This window comes from Accipiter gentilis, chromosome 4 (assembly GCF_929443795.1).
Source record: "Accipiter gentilis chromosome 4, bAccGen1.1, whole genome shotgun sequence".
NCBI lineage: Eukaryota > Metazoa > Chordata > Aves > Accipitriformes > Accipitridae > Astur > Astur gentilis.
This window is the reverse complement of record NC_064883.1, coordinates 10246913-10262475: the sequence shown is the minus strand read 5'-3', so window position 1 is coordinate 10262475 and position 15563 is coordinate 10246913. Positions and strand designations below refer to the sequence as shown.

General features: G+C 53.2%; 1 protein-coding gene across 1 annotated transcript; it reads right to left on the bottom strand.

Moving 5' to 3' along the window:
• Positions 1 to 9446: 9446 nt before the first annotated feature.
• On the bottom strand, positions 9447 to 10862 carry HOXA1 (homeobox A1). The gene is made up of 2 exons (XM_049799040.1): positions 10250 to 10862; positions 9447 to 9802 (listed from the first exon to the last, which is right to left on the bottom strand). The coding sequence occupies exons 1-2, from the start codon at positions 10860 to 10862 to the stop codon at positions 9447 to 9449; spliced, it is 969 nt and encodes a 322-aa protein (XP_049654997.1).
• Positions 10863 to 15563: the final 4701 nt, after the last annotated feature.

Genomic DNA, 15563 nt, shown 5'->3' with positions numbered 1-15563 from the left:
CCCTTCTCGCTCTGGGGTTTCACGCGGAGTGCAGGCACCAGGGGTGCGGGGGACCCTGTACAGCTGCGCGGCGGCGACCGCCATCCCCCATGGCTGAACGCACACGCTGCCCTCAAGGAAGGGGCCGGGTTCCTTTCGTCTCCTCTCAGCCAACACACACCTGAATGCAGTTAATATTGCTCAGCTCTTCCGTTCATCTCCTGGCCAATTTTTCAGTCTCTAAGAGGAAAGGAATTTTATGAAATAAAGATCTAAGGATTGAAAGTGTGTGTGCAGAGGAGGGGGGGAAGTGTGACAAACCTTGCAGCCCATGTGAAAGGTTGTTTTGCTTTTAGGCCAAAGGGGAGGAGGCCTGATCCTGCTCCCGTGCTAGATAAGCAGATATCCTGCAGGCAAGCAAAGCTGGCAACAGGCTGAAATCATGGTGAGAGTTGAAAAGCTTGTTTTTCTATATCCACAACAAACCAGAAATGTTGACAGAAAAGCAAAAGAACATCTGCTCGTGCTGATCTATGAACGCTTTCCCTGGCTCCATTAACCTCCCTTCTTTCTCTGTCTCTCTTTTTTTCCTAAACTGAAAATTATCATTTTAAATGTTCAAGGCTTTCATTTCTCTATTAATCAGCTCAAATCTCCTTAGCCACAGTTAAAGTACTCTGTGAGGTGCTTCGACCAAAGATCATTTGCCTTGCAATTAGAACTCATTTTTAATACAACAGGGGGGAAATAGAGAACCACAGCTTTAGAATCAATATAACTATAAATTACATGGAAAAGGAAACGGTAGCATCCTAGCTTGAAACAACAGATTTATTATCAAGGAGGGTAGTATTGTATTGACAGAGTACGTAAGTTTTATAAAGAAAGAGAGGAGACACACAGAGAGAAATCAATGTTAACATGGGCTCACTGTTGCTTTAAATGCTGCGTTTGTAGTAACTAATTTTCACTTATTATTTTAAATTGTAAAATGTCACATTGAAAAATAGTTAGTGGCTCAAAAAATCCAGTCTGCAGTATTTTCTAAGGCAAATCTCCAGTGATTTTAATGAAAAATTTCTGCAGAAGAGGGTCCCATTATGTGTTCTGTATTTAATCCTGGTTAAGATGAGTTACTAAAGGGTCTTCTCCAATCCTGTATTTTGAACAGGATCATAGTTGAGGTTGCAGCTAAGATTTGTATTTAAACCTCAGCAATTTGCATTTATTTTGATTCACACCTACTGGATAGGGTGAGAAAAATTGTTCCTCGTGATAGCAGCAAATATTTTAAATGCATCATCTTCCCCCTTCACAAGCAGAATTCCCCTGTGGTTGTTCACATATACGATAAAAAAAAAACTTGAACGTCTAACCAGATTTCTTGTTAGGTTTCCGCTGCTTTCAGTGCACAGTCTGCCCTGCTGTCTTCTCAGTGAAAAGGAGAGGGGAAATTTTTGCCCGTTGTTGAATACGGAGTTTGCAGTTAGGGCCTGATCCAGAGCCCAGGGTAATGGGTGTGTCATCTTCTGTTTCAGCTCCAGTGAAAGTGGGAGTCAACCTGTATGGTTGACTGGTCTCGAAACACATCACCGTGTTCAAAAAGGGGATTACATGGAGATTATCTGGATTTCTAGAGTCTCTCGTCTGATTTGCAATCAAACCATTTTGTTAGAGGAGCCTCCGCAGAATTTTCAGTGGTTTTTGTCTATGTTCCTTAAATGCTTCACGATGCCATTGAAACCCTGGGGTGAGAAAAGTGTGATCTGATGAGAGAAAAGTTATCTTTACTGGTGGATTACCAGGTTCAATGAGCCTAATCTTTTGATTTGCAGACCTGTGGGTGTCTCAGATCAGCTGAATCTCTCTGGGCAATGAGCCATAGCAAGTCCCACTCAATGCCGATGTATGCATGGAGTCGGGTACAAGCTTCTCTGCTAATATTCAAATCTTTCAGTTTGTGAGCTGACTTGAAAGAAGCTCGGTGAATGCCTCTTTAAATGAATCTAAGCTCTGGGGGAACATACATGTTCTTATGGATAAAGACATTGCATGTTTCCTGTGCAGTGTGAGCTGAGGTGTGTCACTGAGGCTAGGTCTTCTCAGACCCTTTTTGCTTCACCCTCTATTTTCATGATCGTTGCCTTGCCTCCTAGCACTGTCAGAAATACAAAAAATAAAATGGGGGGGGGGGGGGGGGATGTAATAAACTGCAAAGCTCCATGGGGTCCTGCCTGTCTGCAATACCCACTTCCATGTCTAAACATATTGTTCATGCTAATACTGTTTGCTGGAAGGAGTGTTCCTCCAAGATAGCATTTTTGTACAGTGAAATATGCGTGGCTTTTCGATGGCTCAGCTCAGATGGGATCACCTTTCAGTTTCTAGACAGTGTTATTTTTTTTTACTTTCTTTTTTTTTTCCCAGCACACCATGAGGAACACAACACTACCCCAACCAATGCATTTTGTTTTATGATCCATCTGTCATCAGAATCATGCATGGACGTTAAATCCACTAATACACAGAGCAGTGCTGCAGGGATTTTATTTCTTGCAAAATAGACTAGTCCGGTTAAAGTCTCCACCTTTGCTGGGTGCTAGCAGGAATATTTTGCAACTACACTAAGAAAATAAATTGAGGCTTGGATGGCATTTCCACTGCAATGGATGTTTTGCACAGGAGCTAGTTGCGGTAGTAGACCTGTTGCAAAAGTCAAGAAAAAGCTTTGTTTTATTGGTACAGAAGAGTTTCAATTAAAAGTGTAGAAATCCCCACTCCTGTGACTTAGCCCCTTCCATAACCTTCACCTTCTCATGAAGGCAGTGAGAAGACTGGACAAGGGGTTATTCTCTGGGACTCCTCCGATGTGCTCCCCCCAATCTGTCCCCAGACGGAGTCTGTGATTTACAGATGTGCTTTGCACCTGAAGGCTCACTGGTGTGCAGTGGAGGAGAGATTCCCACTCCCCCCTTACCCCCCATTTCCACGGCCAGCTTCATCCTCACCCCCATCTCTTTTCATTACTTAATGAACCTGGTCTCCTGTGTTTTCTCTGCTCTTTATTCCATGTCACTGGGGCTGAGTGACTGCTGAAGATGAGAGGGGATGAGGAGTGTGAAGAGGGAAGCTTCTGCCTTTGGTCTGAGCCTGACGGGGAATGATGAAAACCACATGGGCTATGAAGAAGTCCAGTCCGACTTTCTGTTTACCGAACTCCCTAAAAACGTCAACATCTGTCACCAAGTTACCCCTAAAAGGGGCACCCCCTTGCTACAGGGCCCCGATGGCAAGTCCCATCCCTCTTCCCCCAGCACGGGCTGGAGGGGTGTTGACAGAGGGAAAGGGAGGTCATCCGGGATTTGGTGATGGCTGTATTAATAGACAAAGGAGATCAGAAGCCATACCCCCGGCTCAGCGCTGCGATGCCACCCCAGGCGCGGCCAGCCGGCCCGCAGCCTCCCACCCAGCAGCCAGCCAGGGACGGGACGGGACGGGACGGGACGGGACGGACGGGACGGGACGGGACGGGACGGGGGGCTGCCGGGGCACCTCTCGGCTGAGCTCGGTGTTTGCCCTCCCTGCAGCCGGGGGCCCTCAGGAGGGACCCGCGGAGCTGGGTGCGGGGGAGCGCGGCCGCCCGGCACGGCGACCCCGCCGCCCCAGGCGAGGCGCGGAGTAGCGCGGAGAGGCGCGGAGTAGCGCGGAGCGGCCCGGCGGCCACGGCCCCGCTTCCTCGTTATTACAATGCACACAACGAATTTTCCTCGTATTAGTCATTTCCCGAAGATCAAACCCGAAGACAGCTGCGAATGCAATCGATCCCTAGAAAATGCGTTAGCGAACCGTTCAATCAAAGTAGATATTTCCTTGGATTTATTTCTTTTTTACTTTTTAATACTCGATAGCGTATTGCTTTCTTTTTTTTTTTTTTTTTTTTCCCTGGGGGCCCGCCGAATTAAAACCCCGCGTAGGTTGGAATTAGAAAACGTATAAATACTTATGCGCAAAGCTAAGCGCATTGGATGGAAAGAGCAAGCGCTGCGCAGCGCCGGGAAACCGGGCGGGCAGCGGGGCAGGGCGGGCGGGTGCCCCGGCTCCCGACCGCTCGGACACTTCCTACAACTGTTGCCAGCGAAACGCTCCGTGAGTCCCTGTACTTGTCCTAATCCCTCCGCTTCCCGCTGGCTACACCGCATCTTAGACCGGTGTGAACATAGGCAAAGGAGTCTGTGGTGAGACTGGCTTCCTGTCCTCCTGCCGGCCCTCGGTTGGGCTTGTATTTGGTTTTATTTCAATTTTTTTTTTCTTTTTGTTACTTCTCCTTTCTTGAACGGGGAGAATTTTTGCAATACGTTGAGTTTGCATTTGTAAACTGAGCACCCGGAAAAGTCATGACCTGGCTATTGAGTTCATCGTAATCGAGGCTGAGGATTCATTATTCGGCCACATTTTTATAAGAATCAATAGTCCCGATTTAACTTTACGAGATACACGCTTTCAAGGAAAGTAGATCGGAAAAGCCAAAATAATTGTAAAAGTAATGGCTGAAACATTGCCCGTGTGGAACAGATGCTTGAAATATGTCACTGCCCTATAAAAAATAGCGCGGAAGCATTGTCCGGGCCAATTTCTGCTCGTATTACTGCAATGTGTAATCCTTTTGAAGTTATATGGCAAAGAGGACTCCTCCCATGATCAAAATCAACAAAGTTTGCCCCCAAATCCTTAGGCACAAGGGAAGACTTCTTTTCCCCAGAGCTCACGTTGATTTCAATGGTCTTTCTGAGCTTGAAACAGGAGTAACTGTGACCTGTAATATTTTATGACACATAAACCATAAAAGAATAATGTTAACAGTGAAAGTCGGCCAAGTAGCGTGCCTGGGGGAGAAAAGGAATGTTTGCCTTGGAAAAGGAGAAAGGGAAAAGGGAGAGAGAAAGAGGGAGAGAAAGAGAGGACAAGTGAGAGAGGAAGAAAGAAAGAGAAAAAGACAGAAAAAAGGAAAGAAGAAGGAAAGGAAAGGAAAGGAAAGGAAAGGAAAGGAAAGGAAAGGAAAGGAAAGGAAAGGAAAGGAAAGGAAAGGAAAGGAAAGGAAAGGAAAGGAAAGGAAAGGAAAGGAAAGGAAAGGAAAGGAAAGGAAAGGAAAGGAAAGGAAAGGAAAGGAAAGGAAAGGAAAGGAAAGGAAAGGAAAGGAAAGGAAAGGAAAGGAAAGGAAAGGAAAGGAAAGGAAAGGAAAGGAAAGGAAAGGAAAGGAAAGGAAAGGAAAGGAAAGGAAAGGAAAGGAAAGGAAAGGAAGAAAGTTTTTTTAAAAAAAAGATACGATGTTGCTACTTATTCATTTAATTATTTATGTATTCCCTTTTTGTGGTTACCAGTTTACTGCGATCTCACAGAACTAATCGCTAAGGGAAAACAAACAAGAGATCCTGCTCCTAAGCTTACGCGGAAAAACATTCCGAAAGGATCCTTTTCCCCCAAAAAAATTACAGCCACCCTCCTCACCGCGTCCAGGGCCCCCGCCGTGCCGCGGGCGGGGAGCGGCCTCCCCCGGGGGCCCTCCCCGTCGCGGCGCTGCCGCCCGGGCTCTCCGGCGGGCGGCCCGGGGGCCCTGCCGGGAGCTCATCGCCGTTCGTGCCCGGGGCCCCCCGGCAATGCCTCGGTGGGAGGGGGTTAGCTCCTGAGAAGCAATTTGCCCGTGAAACCCGCTCGACTCTATAGCCCAAACGTGAGCTGCCATTAGAGAGGTACTAATAAATCCCTATTAAGCATGCATTTATGCAGTGATTACGTGAACTTTGGCCTCTGAAGAGTCCCTGCAATTAGCAGCGATGTCCATCGCGTTTCGCCCAGATTTCTCTCTACTCTTTTCCCATAAAGGATGGAGAGGGGATTACAGCCCCGCGGCTCCGCCAGCGCCTCCAGCTGCTGGGCGCGTCTCCAGCCGCCCCCCGCCACCCCCTGTCGCTGCCGGGGAGAAAGCCCCAAGCATCCCCCCCCTCCCCTTTTATCCCCGGACCCCACCCAATCTACCCCCGCTTGAAAATGCCGGATCCCTTGCCGGGGGGGGGGTGTGTGTGTTTCCCGCACCCCCGGTACCTCTCGCCGGGGATACCCGCCTTTACGCCGGCTACAGCGCGGGGGAGATGCTGGGGGGTTGCTGTCCGCAAGAGAACGGAAAGCGGTTAAGATTTAGTAAAACTGCGGGGCAAAAATGAGAGGAAAGTTGCCGCTGCCGAGGAGACAGCGAGAGGGAGAGGAGAGGGATGACTCTGTAATTGTTGCCTTTACCAAGGCTGTGAGATTAACCACTGGGACTTATTCTAAAGTGACCCATCACCGAATTCATTTCTGCTTGAACTTTCGGTGAACCTGAGATTAAAGCGGGGAGAGCAGCTAAGCAGTTTGTTGTTAGCTGCCTTTTCAACAGCCCTTTCAGACTGAGTAAATATTGATCGGTTTCAATCTGATTGCCCCAGAGGAAAACACCAAAGCATCTCAATAGCCTCCAAAAGTAAACTTTAAAGGTGAACAGCAGAAATGGCCTTAACTATGATAGGAAGATGCTAAACTCCGTTTGACGTTTGGGATGGGGTTTTTTGGTGGTGAGTTGGGGGTTTTTTTCCTTCATTTTTTCCCCTGAGAGTCTAGGGAGAAAAATTAAAATTAATTTTAAAAGGTGTAAAAACAAAAGAATCCCTATGCCCTGAAGGGCAAATTAGTGTCTTCTCAGGCCAAAGCGAGCTGTGATTTTTGGGGGGATATTTCTGTGGTAGAAACTCTAAGCTAGAGATTTTCATTTCTCTTCCCCATGCCCCCTAACCCGAAAGGCTGATCGTATCGAAATAATAATAACGCTAACAAAATGAGCCAGGATCGGGAGTTTTGGGGTGTCTTTGCTTGAAATCGATCAGGTCGGGGGGGGGGGGGTAAAAAAAAAAAAAAAAAAAAAAAAAAGATAACCCAGGGTTTGGGCTTGGAAGGATATGGGATTCTTTGCCGATGAATCGCTCACCGCAGACTGACACACTGACAAGTGTCTTGTCTCTCGCATTTAGGCTATAATTTATGGCCGCTCTTTCTAACACATTAAGTCAACACCGGGGGAGCCGGGTTGCAGATCCGGATTCCAGCAATGTTTAGATCCAGATTTCGATATTGAAATGCCCTCATTGGCATGCAAATGCCACTTTAACACATCCAAGTCTCTGGAAAAAGGCCATCTGTTTTGCTTTGTGGCTTTACACTAATAAACAAAAGGTAAAGTATATGGCAGGCGGGGAAATGAAAGAAATAGAGGCATCGGCGGGAGCCTTTGGAGACAGCCCTGCTCCCTTGCAGATAGCTAGGCTCTTGATATGGCCGCCGCGCCTTGCAAATCAGGGCTTGTCTCTTGACACCGAAGTGAAGAAAATTTCCCTGACTCTCTGCGGGTCACGCAAAGCAACGCCTGCGTGGGCAGTCCGGCCCCGGGAGAAGCCGGGAGCGCTCCCCCGCAGTTGGGCCAGGTGAAGGAGATGTTACGCGTGTTTGCGCTGAAATTCAAGAGACATCAGTGACTTGAGACAGCCTCCGTCCAGCTGAGCATGTCTCTGCTCCGTCCTGCCACCCGGTTTCTCCCCACGCACGCTCCCCACCCCCCCACCCCCCGCTCCCTCCCCGACCCGCTGTTCATTTGACACCTCTTGGAAATCTTACGATATTTACCTGTGAGGACTTGCTCTTTTTCCCGAAAATAAAAAAAAGGTGGCGGTGGTGGTGGTGGTGGGGAATGGGCTGGGGTTAATGGCAGAAGCACTGCCGAGCACCTGGGAGCCATCTCCCACCTTGGCACACATAAGCCGCTGTGGACGGCAGCCTGGGGTGGGAGAAGGGGGGAGACAGAACCCGGACCAGCTTAGTGCCCGGGGTTAATTAAATGTGCAGCCCTGGGCGAGGGGCCTGCGGCGTGAGGGAAGACTGGCTGAAGACCGTTTCTGCTTTTGAAGGGTGCTCTGTTTATGTAAGTGTCAGCATCCATCCCAAGGTGAAAAGGTTAGCACTTGACCCAGGAAGTTCTCGTGTTTGCGCTTCAGAAATAGATCGGGATCATAAATTCCTCCCAGTTATGGAGGAGGGAAGGGAGGGCCTTATATTTTCTAAAAATAGTATTATTTGAGCAGAGGAAAGGAAGAAGCTTAGTGTTATGAGTCAGGCTGGGCAGCCAGAGCTCTGACCCAGGCAAAACAACGCATGAGGAGTAATGCTGGGAGACTCTTCCTCCCTTTCCCCCTTGGCAAGGCCTCAGCAGTGGAAAATAAGGGAAACCAAAGTGCTGAGCCCAGCCTGTGACTCAGTGCTGACGTCACACAGAGTTAGGCAGACAAGGGCTACCTGAAAGTGGAATATATTTATTACAGACATTATAAGGACCCGTAAATCCTGCCCTGGCTTCCAACACTGGCGGAATCCCAGAGCCTTTCATGATTGTACAGAAAATCAGGAGGACATTTCGCTCACACACGACAACTGATAGAACTCAGTGTACCCGCAGTACAGCAAAGCACGGTGCGTCATGCAATGGTCCAGACACCAACCACAGTAATTATACATTCATTTGGCCATTCGTCACATTCACGAGTAGGTTGAAAAGACATCGAGTCTAAAGGAAGGTTAATATGAAAATAGGAAGAGGTGAGGTTTTTTGGATGGTTATACCCTTCGGTTGAGTACAATCCAGCACAGCTTGGGGGGGAGGGGGGCAAGCACACCGGGTAAGGTTTACAAAACCTAGTGCAATTGAAGCCTTGTTTGTCACATTTAAAGAAATAGCGCTACTTTTTTGAGGTATCTGCTTGAGCTTAAGACGTTTACTTGACACGGTCATCGGCTTTACCAATATAAAAGTGGATCCAGTTTGGCGAATGCGCTCACCCTGCTTAACCTGATAATCGAAACGTCATTTCTAGAAAAATCTGTAAAAAGATAAATCTCTCGGACAAAGTATTTACAAGCAACAAACTCATAGACACGAACAAAGAATACATTAAATTAAGGGGATGAAAGTCCTAGAAGTCGTGTAAACACTTGCAATAGTGCATCTCTTCGTGAGGTTATGTACCCTAGATAACCTGTCTTTCATGCAGGGAAACTCGGAGGAGCGTCCTTGCAGAGAAGGAGGGAGACCCTTACGCGTGTGCCAACACAGCTCCTCCAGCAGAAAGGGGGCGGAGGGGGGGACGGGGGGACGGACGGGGGGGACGAAAGAAGATCCACTGGCACTTAAGGCGCCGGGACCTGGCAGCTGGGAGGCGAGCAGGCGGCGGAGCCGGCACCCCCGGGGCCGGGCCGTGGCAGCAGGGGTGGGGGCGCCTCCGGCGCGCCGGGACGTCTCGGGGAGACCGAGCGAGCGAGGGGACCGAGCGAGGGACCGACATAACCGCGGTGAATGGACGGGAGCTGCGCTGGCCGTCGGGGCGCGACGGGTCTCAGTTGGAGGCAGCGAGCGTGTCCGAGGCGGAGGAGGCGGGCGAGGCGCTGCAGGGCGAGGAGCAGGACTTCTCCGAGGACTCCTCCGCCTTCTCCTCGCAGCCCGTGGGGGTGGCGGGGGAGATGGGCAGCAGCCCCTCTTTCTCCCGTTTCTTTTGCTTCATCCGCCGGTTCTGGAACCAGATCTTCACCTGCGTCTCGTTGAGCTGGAGGGAGGCGGCGATTTCCACCCGCCTGGCCCTGGTCAGGTACTTGTTGAAATGAAACTCCTTCTCCAGCTCGGTGAGCTGCTTGGTGGTGAAGTTAGTTCTGACGGTGTTGGGCTGCCCCACGAAGCCGTACTCGCCAGCCTTGCCTGCGAGGGGACACGCAGCGGTTAAGTAAGCGCAAATGATTTATAGGCAACGTAATCAATATGTCCACACCGGCCGAGCGATAGGGAGCAAGAACTTCTTAGGATAAGAGGGAAGCCCCGGCAGCGTGAGTGATGGAGTGCGAGGTGCTAAAACCGGAGTCAGCCTTTAGTGTCGGAGGAAACTTGATAAGTGGTTTATGAATTACAAGAAATATGACCGCGGGAGAGGCGGAGAGGGGGGGTCAGGAATAAGCGGCGCTGCCTTTCAGCGGCGCGGGCAGACGGCTGCGGCTGCTCCCAGAGGTGCGGGCCGCCCTACCTGCCCAGCGCCCCGCGGGTCACCGCGCCGCTTCCCCCGCACCCACGGGGGGGAGAGGGAGAGGGAGAGAGAGAGAGAGAGAGAGAGAGGGGAGCGGCCCCGGTCGTGCCCTCCCGCCGGCCACTGACCTGTTTTGGGTGGGTTTCTTTTCACTTTCATCCAGTCGAAGGTTTGCGCCGGCGGCGAAGTCTCGGCCGAGGGGGAGCGGGCGTTTTCCCGGTGGCCGGCGTGCAGAGGAGACAGGGCATGGTTGTAGGTGCCCAGGGGCAGGCTCTGCTGCTCCTGCCCGTAGGGGGGAGGCACGTACTGAGCGGGACCCCCCGCGTAGCCCTGGTGCGGGTGCTGCGCGGCGGCGGAGGAGGAGATGCTCCCCGAGTACACGGCGGGGGCGCAGGGGGGGAAGCCGCCGCCCAGCTCCGCGTCCTGCCCGAGGGGGTAGGGGCCGTACGCCGGTCCGAAGCCCTGCGCGCCGTAGGTCGGGCCGCAGCCGGGGTGGGCGTAGGACACCCCCAGGCCGCCGTGGTGCTGGTAGGCGGCGGGCTGGGCCGGGGGGTGGTGGTGGTGGCGGTGGGGGCTGATGGGCACCCCGCGGCCCGCGAGGAAGCGGTCCTCCCCGCTGCAGCTGCCGGCGCTGACGGCGCAGGGCTGGAAAGTTGTAATCCCGTGGTCGGGGTGGTAGGCGCGGGCGGCGCAGCCCCCCGCCTCGCCGCCGAGGACGGGGTACTCGAGGAAGGAGCTCATCCTCGCCGCGTCCCTCTGTCACGCCGCCACCGGGTCTTCAGCGTCCGGCGGGGCCGCGCCAACTTTCCCACTTCCTCCATGGGGCCGGCAGGAAAATGACACGAAGGTACAGGCAGCGGGCAGGCACGTGGGGGGCGGCAGCCAATGGCTGCGGCGCCTGCGGGACTTTCCCGGCTCCTGCCGCTGATAGATCGCCGCGTCGGGGGCATTTAAACGCCGAGCGCTCCGACGGCGCGGCACGGCGCGGCGCGGCGCGGCACCGCGGGGCAGGGCGGCGGCGGCGGCCCCCCGGGGGGGGCGGCAAGGGGGGGGGCCGGGCCGAGCCGGGCTGTCGCCCCAACGCCGCCGCCGCCGCTGCTGCCGCCGCCGCCGCCGCCGCCGCCGGGGTCCCGCCCGCCGGCTGCGAGGGGAAGGCAGGAGAGACCCGGCGGCTGCGCCCGGCCCGCGGAGCCCACCGGCCGTCCCCTCCAGGGTGAGTGCTGCCGCAGCGAAGGTGCCCCGGCGGCTCCCCTGCTGTCGGCGCTGTCAGGCCGGCGCTGGGCACCTCCGCCGCCGGCCCCCCCGCCCCCCATCCCCCGGCCGGGGCCGCGGGGGGGCGGGCTGGATCCACGGTACGGGGCGGGGGCTGGGGGGGGGAGGGCGGCGGGGGCAGCGCCGAGGGCATCGGCCCTGGGAACGGGGATGAGGATGGGACCGTGGATGTGGTTGGGGACTGCTGTGGTTGGGGACTGGGATAGAGATAGCGACGGGGATGAGGATAAGGCGCAGAACAGGGATGGGACCGAGGAGATGGATGGGGACGGGCACGGGCATGGGCATGGGGATGGGGATGGGGATGGGGCCGAGGGATCTTGCTGCTCCTGCCCCGCCGCAGTCCCAGCGCAACGCGACGCCAAGAGTTAAAGGGGCTTGTCCAGCCGCATCACCAGGCGGCAGCGGACATTAGCATGGAAATGAGCCGCTTTTGGGACTGACGGCCATTGTGCGCTCTCCGGCCCACCGGCCTTCCCCTGGCCCGCATCCCTGCTCCCCCCGCACCTCCGCCGGGCCCACCCGCGCCAGTCCGGGGCTGGGGTAGGGGAGGAGGACCCGGGGGCAGGGGGACGGGCGATTGGGCGGGGGCCCGCGGGCTCCGCAGCCCATCTGCTGGGTCCCCGCGGCGCCGCTGCTGCCCGCCCGCCCTGGGACCGGGCGGGGGGGAAGGCTGCCCGGGGTGCCGCGGGTCGCAGCCCGGCGGCCCGGGGCAGGGGCAGAGGAGCGGCGGGAGGCGCAGGGCCCGCCGCCCCGGCCCCTTTGTCCTTGCGCTCCGCCACCCGGGCCGGCAGTGGCGGGAGGTGGCAGATGGCCAGTGGCAGAGGCGGCCCCAGGACCCTTGGGAACCGCGCTGAGCATCGACTCAAACCTACCCCTCCCCACCCCCCACGGAAAAAAAAAAAAAGGTCCGTGGATAGAGAAGGAGAGAGGGCGGTGGGATGTGGGTTGCGACCTCATACTCGGTTACGTATGCGGAAAAGGAAAGGGGAGGCAAAGGCCGGGCATCCGTCCGTCCCGGGGCACTCAGCTGTCTGCAGGGAGAGGGGATGGCACCAACACGCTTCAAAGGGACGTCCTGCGAAACGTTAACCTCGGGGATAGATGGATGGAAAGTCATGTCCCTGTCACCAGCCCCAGGAGGGGCTGCTCCCTCTATTTCTGCAGGTGCATTTCCAGCCAGCGCCTACGCCCCTCCGTTCTCACGCTCGGTTCTTGCTTGTTTTGAAATCCAAAAGGTTCTTCTACCCCGCCACCTCTCCCTGCTCGCAAACGCACACACACACACAAACCCTCAAGCTCCTCCCTGCCACATGAACTACAACATCCTCTCCTAGATGCTGTTAGCTCTCCTACTGCTATTAGGTCAGCCCTTATCCCATACCACCTCCATGGCCTCTCTAACAGCCAAAACCGAAGGGCTGCTCTCTCCGCCACGCGTCTATCTGTATGCCCTCAGTACTTCTATTTGTTCTGATTTACTACGCAGGCACGGATGGTTAAGGGCCCTCTGGAAAGGTTCAGTTTCTTAAACTCCAGGGGGGCGGGGTGGAGGACAAGAGCAACAACACTCCAGAGGCATTTATGGCATTAAACTGCACCAATTTTGGCTATGGTTACAGCTGTAAACACATTTATTTCATTCTTGTAAACCAGTTGTGATAAATACTGCATAAGACAGAGAAAAAAGGCAGGCCGCTGGGACTGTTTACTAATAAAAGGGCTGGCATCTTTTCAGTGCTTTTTCAGCCAGCCAAGAAAAAACCGTATGTTTTACTATAAATAGATCCGTTTCACCCGTAAATTCCTCCGAATCACAGCACCTCTCTTACAGCCTCCAGCATCCTGAAATCCTTTTTTCTCTCCCTTTTTCGTGCCATTGTCTCTTTTGTTGCATTGTCTCTCTGGCGGGGCTTTGGGGGTTTGCTGCCTGTACTGTGCGTGGGGGCAACATCACGAGAAGGGCCGGAGCAGAGGGGAACCCGCCCCCTCCGCGGTCCGGCGAGAGGGAGCTGCCGCCCCTTCCCTCTGCCCGCAGGCCGGCCCGGCCCCTCCGCGCCCCTCCGCGGCTCCGCTCCGCGTTTCCTGCCCCTGGACTGGGGCCGAGAGGGCGATCCCGGCGCTTTAGGCTTTTCCGTGGGAGAGTGCCCCCGCTGTGGCCCCAGGGCTCACCGGGAGGCCCGGAGGCCACTTCTGCTCGCTGAATCTCCGCATTTATTTAAATGGAGTTCGAGAGAAGTTTAAATCTTGTAGCGTGTTTTCCTTTCCTTCTTTTTTTTTTTTTTTTTTTTTTAAGCGTTGCCAGCATCCAGAAGTCAGGGCACAAAAGAAACCCCAACCCATTAGGTGCACGTTGCGGTCCGATTTAACCCAGTGGCAGAGGAGTTAAAATGCCGGCGAGGCTGCTCGCTTTCCGCGGGGACAGGGCTGGAGCGGAGGGAAGGAGAAGAAGCAGGGCCGAGGTTTCGTCGCGTCCGCAGCTCAGCCAAGCTGTTGTTTTAAAAGAGCAATAAAAATGAATTATGACTAAACGCCTTCTCACTTAATGGTTTTAGACGGGGATCCCCAGCCCCGGCAAATACGTAAGAGGATTTTTATTTGTGCATGTGTTCCTGCAATTGATCTCTTTGATGACATTCTCATTCATAGAAAGAGTTTGATTTATGACTTTCGGAAGAATTGCGTTCAGCCCTTCCAGCTATAACCCGCGCATCCCAGCTCCACAACGTGTTGCAGGGCTGGGAGACAACACTCCTCGCATGGACGGGCGGTAGCAGAGCCCCGTCCACAAACCCCCCGCTCAAGACCTACTCGCCTGTGTACGGTAACCACACGCACTCACGCGCGTTCACACGCGTTCACACACACTCACACGCACAAGAGGGAGCCGCGATCGCACCCGCCCAGGATCCCCTGGCCCCGGAGCGGCAGAGCCCCGCTGGCATCTGTTGCTCGGTTTTAGCCCGAAGGACGGGGCTCACCCTCCTTCGCTTTGGGGCCCGGCAACGCCGCTAGCCGGGTCGCAGGCAATTTGGAGGAGATTTCCGAAAGCCCATCTTTACTGCCGCCAGCAGAGAGTGGGGAGCCCCGAGGAAATTGTAACTTGAAAGTCAGAGTTTCCCCTTTTCGTTATCAGTCCTTCGCCCCGCAAGAAGGTTTAAACAGAAAAATATCTTCGGCTGTGCTCCCCGCACCGCCCCTCAAAAGGACCGAGCGGAGGGGCTAATTCCTCTCTGAGTGCTTTTTTGTCCCCCTGCGTTTCTGCCACCCTTTTGATTTTACAGGCACTAACTTCTCCATTTCCTCTCCTTCTAGGGCTGATTTCTTGGACGGCTCAGCACATGAGAAGTAACCAAGCGCATTCTCTGTGGGCTCTCGTATTTTTTAAGATACGTTTCCTGAAACAGCTTGCTGGGTGCTAAGCACTACTTTCTAGAAAAACAGGATTATTTCCAAAAAAACGCCTTTCATGTACGTAACAGGCTAGTTTCTGCAGGAGACACTTATCCTACTGAGCCTCTCTTACATTTTGCCTGTAGCAGAAAAAGTGCTCCTTCACGCTTTTGTTACAGCTCAGCATTTCCAAGCTTTGTATCCTCACAGAGATAAGATGCTACATTTATACATTCAAAGGAAGAGGTCTCCATCAAAGCTGTGAATGTTTTTAGTTTCTTTGGTTTGTTGTTTTTTTGTTTTGTTTTGGTTTGGTTTTTTTTAACTTGTGAGAACCCTTGCAATAAAGAATTTGAACGTGTTTTTCCTCTCTAATAAATGTCCTAAATTACCAAAAGGGGAGAGCTTGTAGTCAGAATGTTGGATTTGGATTATTAGTAAATTAAAAGTAGAAGGGAGGGGGAGAAATACCCGTCATGTTATCAGTCTTGAAAGGAGAGAGAGAGAGGGAGGGAGAAAGAGAAAGAAAAAAGAGAAAGCTCCTTGTAGCAAACAAGAATTTATTCTACCAAAAATACTTATGACAACGCATCCTAATGCAATACAAAAATAAAAAGAAAGTGAAGATACAATTCCTATATGATCACTTTCTTACAGACCTCATATATTGCTTTCATAGAAGGACCTAGAATGTGGCTAGATTAAAATTGAACACAACTAAAACTTCATAAGAAACGGCAAAATGGCACAGCAGAGGGAGGAAATAAACAGAAAATA

What these genes read in the sequence shown, in the direction of transcription:
- HOXA1 (XM_049799040.1), bottom strand. Translation starts at nt 10,862, where the DNA reads ATGAGCTCCTTCCTCGAGTACCCCGTCCTCGGCGGCGAGGCGGGGGGC. An exon ending in AAGAAACCCACCCAAAACAG is followed by an intron (nt 9,803 to 10,249) that starts GTCAGTGGCCGG and finishes GTCCCCTCGCAG; the next exon opens with GCAAGGCTGGCGAGTACGGC.